This window comes from Silene latifolia, unplaced genomic scaffold (genome assembly GCF_048544455.1).
Source record: "Silene latifolia isolate original U9 population unplaced genomic scaffold, ASM4854445v1 scaffold_79, whole genome shotgun sequence".
Taxonomy (NCBI): domain Eukaryota; kingdom Viridiplantae; phylum Streptophyta; class Magnoliopsida; order Caryophyllales; family Caryophyllaceae; genus Silene; species Silene latifolia.
In genome coordinates, this window is record NW_027413701.1 from 673,719 (window position 1) to 684,846 (window position 11,128).

The 11,128-nt window shown below is 37.4% G+C and overlaps 1 protein-coding gene across 1 annotated transcript; it reads right to left on the minus strand.

Annotated features, from left to right (window-relative positions):
• Positions 1-10,196: 10,196 nt before the first annotated feature.
• On the minus strand, positions 10,197-10,853 carry LOC141640408 (uncharacterized). The gene has a single exon (XM_074449211.1). It carries the CDS (start codon positions 10,851-10,853, stop codon positions 10,197-10,199), a length of 657 nt encoding a protein of 218 aa, XP_074305312.1.
• Between the last annotated feature and the right edge of the window lie 275 nt (positions 10,854-11,128).

Sequence of the window (11,128 nt, forward strand, 5' to 3'; positions counted from 1 at the left end):
ATTTGGTAACTCTTGTTGGTTACGAGTGGACTTGGTAAACAGGTCAATTGGATCACGTTCACTTCGGGTTAATTTGAGTTCGGGTTGTTTGGGTTTGAAAGAATTTGGGCTGGATCGGGTTGTTTCGGATTCAGGTCATTTTCAAATAAGTTGTTTTCAATTTCACGTTATTTGGGGATAACAGTCAGTTTCCGATAATTAATATTCGGGTCAGGTTGAATAAGATCAGGTCAATTCGGATTTTAAAATAGATTTAGGTCCTCAATTTGGGTGTAGATCATGTTGGGACCATGTTATTCAGATGTGTAAATTTTACCAAGTCTAGTTAGGAGTCGGGTGTATTGGGCTCAGGTTAGAATGATTGAAATCGACTGGAACTTGTCAAAAAGGTGCGGGAGAAAAGGATGCGTCGAGAATGGACTTGTGTACTGTATTATTGATTGGTTGCGTAGGAACTGTTGACATAAACACGTGCTTTTTTTAGTGGTGTCATTCATTTACTCTTTAATAAGGTGGGATCATGGGTGCTCACTGCTACCCACGTTATCTTACTCTCTTGTCTCTTGCGCATTTAATACGTATCGCAGAGTCAAGAGTAGGGATTAGAAATGCAATACAGTAATATATATGGAAAATACACGGGGTGTCCTTAAAGTTTCGAATTTTGTTCGAAGTACCCAATTTTTTGTTCCGGAAAAATTTAAAAGGCTATAACTCGTGTCTACGAGTTCAGAAAGTGATAATTTTTTTTTTTCAAATTTATTATCTTTCCGAAAACTACGATTTGAAAAAAAAAAGTTGTCGTACTTGGATCACGTGGCTAGGAGTTTTTGTACGTCAATTTTTTACCGAACAAACTTTGAATGATCATATCTCTTGGTCATGAATTTCAAACTCGACAATTTTTTTTACAAGTCGTAGTTCTCAAAAAGATAACCAATTTGGAAAAAAAATCGTCACTTTATGAGCTCGTAAACACGAGTTATACCCTCTTAAAGTTTTCCGGATAAAAAAACTGGGTATTTCGGGCAGAACATCAAAGTTCAAGGGACCGCGTGCATTTTCCGTAATATCTACTTCATTCTATTCACTAAATTCAAGGACATTTTTGGATTCATGCGGCTGCACAGACCCCAAAATTTTGGGCCCAAAAAACAAAATCAAAGTGATAACAAATAAATCAGCAACTCTCCTATAGGACCGTCCTATAGCATAGGACGGACCCCATTAGAAGAGAGCCCAATTATTAAATAAGATTTGTTCAACATAATGAAAGTAAAAGCAAAATTAAGAGCAGTTATCTCACGCCTACTCAAAGGTAAGTATTCTCCACATTGCTCTTTTATGGAAGCCGGAATTGGCCATAATCCCAGTTATACATGGCGAAGTATTGTCGGGGCGTGGGAGGTACTTCAGGTGGGAGTGCGAAGACGGATTGGTGATGGTCAGACTACCCGGGTGTGGAAGGACCCTTGGATAGCTGGTACTCAATCTAGACGTATTATATCGCACCGGGGTAGGCGCGAGCGAGGAGATGAAAGTGGTTGAACTGTTGAATGTGGAGCGTGATGGCTGGAATGAGGAGAGGATTCGGGAGTTGTTTTTGCCATTAGGACATGAACGTATTCTCATTATTCGGATTAGTGATTCCAGCCTAGGCGATTATTGGTGTTGGGATGCGGAAAGGGATGGTATTTAGACGGCCAGGTCCGCGTACAAATTGTTGTACGAAGGACGGTGTTGATTTAGCAGGGCAATATGATGAGGCGCGGAGTAAAGCAATTTGGAATATGATTTGGAACGCACAAGTCCTCCCTAGAATTAAGGTGTTTTTCTGGCAGTTCTGCAATAATAGCCTAGCTACGTACACATATGAATCTGGCTTTACGGATTCCTTCAATGGATAGTGTTTGTCCCCGATGTCAGGCTTGTGCGGAATCTTGTTTACATATTATTTGGGGCTGCGGATGGGCGGCATGGATATGGGAGGAGTTGGGGATGGATGTTTCGGATGTGTGGGGGCTTGAGGATGTGAGGGAATGGGTGGAGGTAGCGGTGAAGGAGATGGATGCGCGGGATAGAGGGGAGTTTATGACCATCTATTGGGCCATTTGGGAGAGGCGGAATAAGACACTGTTTGATGATGGGGATTGGGGGGTAGAGTCCGTTGTGACGAGAGTAAGGGAGGTGTTGTGGGAAATGCGGGAGCTAATGGTATGAAAGATGAGGAAATGGGTGTGAATTTAGTGGTGGAAGGGTGGTTGAGGCCTAGTGCGGGGGTGAGGAAGATTAATGTGGACGCTTGTGTGAAGGAAGGCATAGGGGAAGGCTGGGGATCGGTATGCAGAGACGAGGAGGGGCGGATGGAATGGGGCATGACCGTCCGGAGTACGGTGATGATGGAGCCTCTGCTGGCTGAAGCGCAAGCGGTGTCATTGAAGAGTGTTGTGGTGGAAGGTGATTGCCTTACAGTCATTGAAGATTCAAAGAAGAAGCGCAAGGGACGGAGCGACCTTTTCCTCATTTATGAAGATATTTTGGCTTTTTGTCGTAATTTTGATTCGGTTATTTTCTCTTATGTTCGTAGAAACTATAAACGTGTAGCTCATGAGCTAGCTCGTATGGATCCATGGTCATATGAGAAGCGTCGGTAGGTCGATGACGTACCTTCTTACATTGTTGATTTGGCTACGGCTGATTTGAGTAATTTAATTTAACCCACTGTGGGTTTTCTCAAAAATAAATAAATAAAATAAAAGTGAATTGCTTTTATAAAATATTATTTCGTAAAATGTTATATCAGGCCGGGCTGCTTTGCCAGGTCTACCCAATACCCCATTTATGTCTTTTTTTTCATTGCTTTTTATAAAATATTATTTCGTAAAATGTTATATAGGGTCCCGTCTTTAGATTTCGCACAAGGACCCCCGAAAACTCCAAGACGACCCTGACTATATTCTTCCCCTTTTCTTTTTACACAAGTAATAAGAAAGTGAATTTGGACCACACAAAATACACTATCCTACATGTCATTGAATTTGGACCACACAAATCAACCCAAAATAGGAAATAGGGAAGAAAACCCGAATAATTGAATAAGGAAATAGAGAAGCAAACTCTGAATAGGAGGGAGTACAATAAGTCTTACTTAAGATGATTAGTGGTCACTATTCGTTTTAAACTTAAAACGACCCAAATACTATTATATGTTGGTAATTAAGACAAACAAATTGGCATTTCCTAGGCAACAAATAGGGTGATTTGTGCGCACCGAAGGTAGCGCCTGCGGGTTCCCTCGTCACCAAAAAATTGGTATGTATTTGATCTGACCCGAAAAATCGACTAAAACCCGCCCGAAAATAACCCGACCGTATCTGACCGAACCAGCCTGAAAATAACATAAACCCACACATTTAGTATCATGACCCGCTCTGTAACATTCCGGAAGTAAGACAGAGTTGGCAACACTTATGTTGTTGGTATTCGATAGTATTATGGAGTTAGTATCGAGAGGTTATACTGTAGTTGAGACGATATCGTGAGCCGTGTTGTGGAAGTAAGCATGGTTGGTGGAGTTAGTGTTAGGTGTTCATGTTTTATAGGTTGGGTTTGAACTTCGGGGACGAAGTTCTTTTTTAGAAGGGAAGACTGTAATACTACGGTTTTCTAAGTCTGTTACTCGACCGAATATGGCTTACTCGGCCGAGTAATGCGTCATGTGTTTCTGGTCAGGCGGAGTTTATTTCCACGGTTTGATTCCGAGGGGATTAGAGTTATAAAACGGGATTTACAGTTTCATAATTACTTTTCACAAAACCTAAACCTTCCAACATAACTCTAATCATCTATAACTAGTTTTAGAACCCGTGCACTGCACGGGTGGTAATGGAAAGTATTATTAAAAGTAGAAACTTACGTATATATTGGAATGAGTAAATTACTAAATTTTAGAAAATGTTACTTTGTCTACCAATACACTTTTGTCTACCCTATTAAACTTTTGAAATACTCGACTTTTTTCTCTCGAATTTTCTAACTTGTGAGACGTGAAATCTGAAAAGCGGATATATAATTATTGTAGATTTTATAACTTGTTTATTTACGCAATATAGATTTGATTATACTCATTGTTGTAACATTGCTTTTTATTTATCATATTACCCTTATTGTTTCTTCTTAACTTAATTCTCTAAATTCTCTCTCATTTCCCCTCTCATCTACCATCGTCTGGAAGTAGTGTTCGCCAACCGACCGACTACCTCAAGACCAAACAAAGAGACCCTTCACCGATCTAACCGCACCTAACACCTCGGACCATGACATCTCTCTCAAGTCTTAACCCCTTACTCCCCCACCCAACCCGACCCCCACCTGACCAACACCCAGCAATTCATATCCTACCCCCTCCTGCCTCCACCATCCCTTACATCCCTCACCATGCCTCCAGCAGAACCACCTTCCCGACCAAAACCCAACCATGATCCCTAACCTTCTCAAAACCTTATGCGACTCCTCACCCCATCATTACCCACCCATCACGACCTCTCCCTTATCACGACCTCCCACCAGCAACCTCGCCCATTCATTCGCTTTTTAAGTTGTCATTGAGTCATGTTACCACTTACCTCTCAACATTGTAAATCATTATGTCATGCAACACAGTTAATTTGAGTTGATTTAAAATGGGAAATTTGAGATTTTTTTTGCTAACACCTTAGCTTATTTACTCATTACCTTTCAATGTCATAATGTTTTGCATTAGTTAGATAATTTTATAAAGTCACTCGAACTTATAAAAAATAAAAATAATACTAAGTATCTAAATTGAATTTTTAATAATTTTATATTATTACTCATGATCTGAGATATATTATGTAATAATTACTTGTGAAATTTTAGCAAATTATATCTATTTCTATTTTTTTTTTTTTGTAAAACCCAATATCAGAATAAAGTAAGATTATTTCAAGGTAATAAAATATTGTCTTTCTCATCTTTTATTAAACGATGCACTTTGATTTAGTAAAAGAATTAAAATTTATGATTAGTAGCAAACTTACTCATTATAGTTGCCTATGAGATACGATTTTGACAATGACTCATTGGCTTGAAAGATTAGTTTTAAAAAAAAAACAGAGAGAGAATCTTGATTTAAAACTTAAGTTTTTTAATATTGCAATTTATAATATGAATTGACCCGATTAAATATAATACGATCCTATTGTTTATTGTTGCACACGGTCTATTATCACTAAATAACTTGAAAATAGCTTATCCGAAGATGACCCGGACTCGACTATAAATCTTGCAAACCCAAGATGACTTAACTCGAACTAATCCGATCAGAATCCGACCGGGTTGACCCATTTGCTAAGTCTAAACCCAGTGACCTATTTGTATGGCAAATTTAAAGTCATTTTCTATTTGTGAGAGGTAACCCACGTGCGAATGGATCTCAGGTTTTCATCAAATACAATGACAAAATTAAGATGAACAACATCTCGCAGTAGTAAGTACATAATCATAATGCTGACCTCATTAAGTATATGATCAATGTTCCAATAGTTACCCTGGACAATTGGCATAGTCTATATGTGTGGCAGAGGTGGAAACATGATGGTGTGGCGAGATGATGGTGGTCGAAGGTGGGTGGCGTTTGGAAGTAACCACTTGATCATAGTGGACAATTTCGCACACATATTATAAGTGTTCAAAGTAACAGAAGATCATAAAGAGTAACAATTACTTGATACACTGCGGGCCGGGGGTACCAAGTCTTAATAGTCTAATACTCTTGGTGATATTAATTATTAAAGGTAAAAAAATGGATATTAGTGGCTAAAAACGGCAGAAGATAACATGCATTTTTTTTCCAAAAACAATTGTTATTCACTTATACTTCATATTTGCTAAGTTCCTTCTCTACCAAAATCATACAGCAGTAAATTTGGAAATGATTATATGCTAGTATCTTTTCAGAATCAAGAATCAAGGCTTAAATTTCGGTTTGTTCAATTTTATGCACTTTCTAATATCTTACTTTAGGATTTTTAACCTGTCATTTTTAAAAATTTAAAAATTTAGTGGGGCTAAATAAGATCAAAATTTGACAATCATTAGTTATTAGTTACTAATTTGAATTATGATGATTAAAATAATTATGATTAAGTTAAATGATTTTGAATTTATGAAAAGTTTAGGATAATATGATTTAAAGTAAGATTTTTTTTTAAACTCACTGGAGGATTCTTAAAAGTATTCAAAAATATCAGCATGTGTATATTCTAACCTTAAAGTCATATTTAAAACTTAATTAGTCAAATTTATGTAATTAATCAGCATGTAATATATTCTTTAAAAGATACTCAAAAATTATCCTAAAATCGTAACTGAACAAATATCATAAGATGTAGGCAGTAAAATCTAGGAAAATAAGTTGTTAAAGAAATTTTAAGATGGTATAAGCTGTAAACGAAATTTTAGGATGATTTTTAATTGAGTTAGGAAACATCATATATTATTGCCGTTATTTAAGTTTGAGATTTCGTATTATATGTCTAGTTGACGACTTGATTAGTTAGTTTGTATAAATGCATAGCAATTATATATTATATAATTGTATTAATGGAAAATTATATATTTGTATAAATGGCAAGCAATATTAAATATATCATACCTAGTTGATTAAATATATCCCGAATATCTAGGCATCAGTTTAGGAAACCATATCATATTTGTTAGATATCCAGCAAATGACACGTGGCGTATGAATAGGTGTTGACACGTGGCGATTAAATAGGCTGCTGGTTGTTCCTTTAATATAATATATGATATGATATCTCTCTCAAGTTCGTAGATTGCTCGTGAGTCTCGTTCATTCCTCTCTTGCGTCGATTGTGTCGATAAGCCACTAGTCCTATGTGTTTTGTCAGTTTGTCTTTTTAAGGTTTACCCTAATTTTGTGATTTGAGGGAAAAGGGATATTTTGCATGATTGTGATTGGATTGTATGATTGTTGTTAGGTGGAGAATTCGTAGAAGAGCAGTTCTAGCTTCCTTGTTGACTCGTATCGGATTTGTACTAAGGTAGGGTTTCTCTACTCGGTTTACTGTATAATTGATTTAATGCATTGTTGTGATTGATTGATTTGATTCATGCTATTGATTGATTGTTGTTGGTGGATTGGAGTATGGGTGTTCGAGATGTGATGGTTGTTGATGTTCGTGAGGTGCGTCCTCGGCTGAGTGGAGTCACTTGCGGGAGTGGCTTTACGCCCTTGATTCGCCCTCTGTGGAACCTGCCACAGGTGGGTATGTGCACATTAATGAACTTGGGTTTTCGCTCGTGTGAAGAGCGGGGCTTAAGTGGGAAAGGCTGCGGTCCCCCACTGGCGGCGAGGATTATCTGTTGCGATGGGTAATCTGGCAGGGCTACACACTCTAGTGTGTAGTCAGTTATGAGATGTGATTGGGAGTTGGAGATGGTTGTGGAACAGCTGTTTACCTTTGTTGCACTTTGTCTTATTTTAATTATGCAGTGAACTGACCCAATTGTTGTTGTTTTGTAAACCTGTGGTAATCCATTCGGGGATGGTGAGCAGATTGTGACAGGCGATGGTTGTCTTTAGCTATGGGGACGAGATGGGATGTCATCACTTCGAGTCTAGCTTTCGCTGTTACAAGTTTAGCCATTTAAGATTTCAGCTGTTTTGAGTATTAGTAAACATTTCTTTTGAGTTGGTTTTGAGACAATGTAATCGTTAACTTTATATACTTTAATAAATGTTTTGGAATGGTTAATTTTGATATACTAGCCTCGGGAAACCGAGATGATAACAGTCTCCCATGCTAGGGTGGTCCTTGGTAAGGCACCTTAGTATGTGGGGGTGTTATAAAATGGTATAAGAGCGATGATTCTGGAACCTAAAACCAATGAACCTAATGAACATAGGGAGTCTAAATAAAATGAACGCGGGGAGAGTTGTTTGGAGCTGCCGCAAAGAGTTGGGAGACGTCCCGAAGTCGCATTGAGGCCCTTACAATTTCTAGCCGGTCAACGTGGGGGTGTCTTGGGAATCGTTGTGTGTTTAAAGTAATGTGTGTTGTAATTGTAGCTGCGAATTTTTGTGAAGTTGTTGGATGAAGTGAGAAAGTAATGTGTGTGGTACTTGTACCTTTAAGTGTATGTTGGATGAAATATGTTTTTTGGTTGAATGGAAGCGATTGGAGTATATGTAATGTGATGTGGCGTATGTCTATATGATCATGATGATGTTAATGTTTGATTTGTTGGTAGTAGCATGTGATTAAGGTCATGCGTCTATACAGTTGTGTTTCATTTACATATGGGTATGATAAAAGTTCACCTATATAGTGGTTTTTAGAAGTATTGAGTGGTTATTGTTTGCCTTATTCATGTTCAAATTGTTTTGTATGAAGACCGATTGTGGAGGGGCTGTCTTAAAACTGTTATAAGTCGAGTTATAGAAATCATATTGCTTTAATTCCAATTGGAGGTGATAGTTTGTCCTCTTACGATTCTAACGATAGGTCACACGCCCAAAATTACCAAGTAACGAGTGAGATATGACTGTTTTACGAAACCTGGACGTTGCTGAGAACTGTGCCGGTACTCGACCGAGTAGGCCTTACTCGGCCGAGTATCTTTCATACTCGGCCGATTGTGAGTTGTGACAGGTGATGGTTGTCTTTAGCTACGGGGATGAGATGGGATGTCATCACTTCGAGTCTAGCTTTCGCTGTTACGAGTTTAGCTATTTAAGATTTCAGTTGTTTTGAGTATTAGTAAACATTTCTTTTGAGTTGGTTTTGAGACAATGTAATCGTTAACTTTATATACTTTAATAAATATTTTGAAATGGTTACTTTTGATATACTAGCCTCGGGAAACCGAGATGGTAACAGTCTCTCATGCTAGGGTGGTCTTTGGTAAGGCACCTTGGTATGTGGGGGTGTTACATGCTCAACCAGTAAACTCACCCATAAATGGGTAAATTTGATAAAAACATGTATTTAAATCAAATGAAACCAAATATAAAATGTCTTAACTTTCAAACTTTTGAAATAAAAATTATGCTTCTCTTTGTTTTAAAGCATAGTTTTACCATATGATTAATTAATCAAATAATTAACATATAAGATAAATATAGTCACTATTTTGTCACACACCTGTAACAACTGATCAATCTAATACTTCATATAACTTTGTAATATTGAATATATTAGCCAAAACATGCTTATTCTTACTAATATCATATAGCAAATTAGATAATTATAAAAATTAACAATAAATATATGTTATCATTAAAATTAAAGAAAATGAATATTTGAAAAAAGACCTTAATTTGACTCATTTCTGCCCCTAAGCCGACATGAAACCCGTATAAACCCGACCCATATAAAACCCGTATTTAACAAACCCAAAATAGACCCGGCCGGTATTTTACCCCAACCCCGATATATTGACCCGTTTGAGAGGTACTTTAATTAGAGCATCATAATGAATGCTTTTAATTGACATTCTAATCTAATACTTCGTATTTAATATGTATTTAAATATATAAGTCTCATAGAGATAGATAACCCCAACAGATTTAAAATTAATAGAATTATTTAATGCAAAAAGCTCTGTTAATTAATAGTTAAAATAATCTTAACAATATATATATATATATATATATATATATATATATATATATATATATATATATATATATATATATATATATATATATATATATATTGGTAAAAGCCGGTAAGTATTATATATAAGAGGATCGTAACCATACACGAGATTTTTGGGTTAATCTGAATAAGACAACCCAAAACACACTCCGCAAGCCCAAAGCCCGCATTTGATACAACAGGACCAAATGCACAACAAACACAAGCAGACATCAAACTGAAATGTAAGAACAACAACAAAAACAAATTGGGGGAAAAATCAAATCCCTAAATTCGTCTTCTCCAACCTCCTCAATGCCACACTATCGTCATTCTTCTCCAGTAATATGTTGAATGAAGCTTCGATCCGTGATCTTTACTGATGCTTTGAGATCGGCGAACACCCTTCTCCTCATTTCCTCGATGATTTGTTAAGCTAGCAAGTTTGGTCGTATCAGGGAGAATTCGATTCTACTCTGATGTCTTTATTTCCAGATATGATAGAGGCAGGCATTAATGGTAGCGTTGATAATCCCTTGCTTCAGCTTGGATCCCTTTATCCTCAGTCTCCAATTCAGCACATCCTGATATGGCAGAGGGAGACCAAGCCAATCCCCTACACTCACCATGCATCACCCTCCTGCTGTATGGGCAATCAAAGAACAGATGGTCAATTATTTCGGTTCCGTTTCTGCAAATCCGGCAAGTATCCTCTTCGCTAATATTTAGATTATGAACTTTCTCCATGGTATTCATGTTTCTATGTTGATATACCCATGAGATGAAGCTATGTTTTGGTATACTCCATTTATTCCAGACCAAATTATTGCAATAGACCTTCGGACCCTTGTCTCGTATAAAATAGTAGCCTTTAGCAATGGTGTATTCTTTGTTGTGTTGTGTAGTCCACATGTTCTGACTGTAGGCTTCTTTGAAAAGATTTTTGACTCGACAAATTCGCCTCCAGTACCAACTAGTACTGGTAGGAGGTTCATAAGTTAGCCAATCCTTCCCCTTTATATAAGTATGATTTACCCATCTGACCCACATGTGGTCGGAGGAATCTGGATGCAAGCCACTGGACAGTTTCCCCACAGCAGCTTTGTTCCATTGAATATCATTTTTTAGCCCCAAACCCCCTTCATCCCAAGGCTTGCAGGCCTTTCCCATGACACCAGAGGAGATCTTATGAAATCAGCCCCTCCATCCCATAGAAAATTCCTGCAAATAGACTATATTCTTGAAATTACCCCAGTGGGGAGTATAAACATTGTGGCCCAATATTGATGTAGAGTTTTAAGGACTGTTTTTACCAACACCAATCTCCCAGCATAAGACAATTTCCTAGCTCCCAAACCTCTGATTCTGCCAACCACTTTATCAATAATAGGTTTACAATCTGTTGCACTGAGTCTTGTGGTTTTCATGGGCAACCCCAGGTATCT

Bases quoted from the DNA above. Each gene is read 5' to 3' on its own strand.
- LOC141640408 (XM_074449211.1), bottom strand. From the start codon at position 10,853: ATGGGAAAGGCCTGCAAGCCTTGGGATGAAGGGGGTTTGGGGCTAAAA.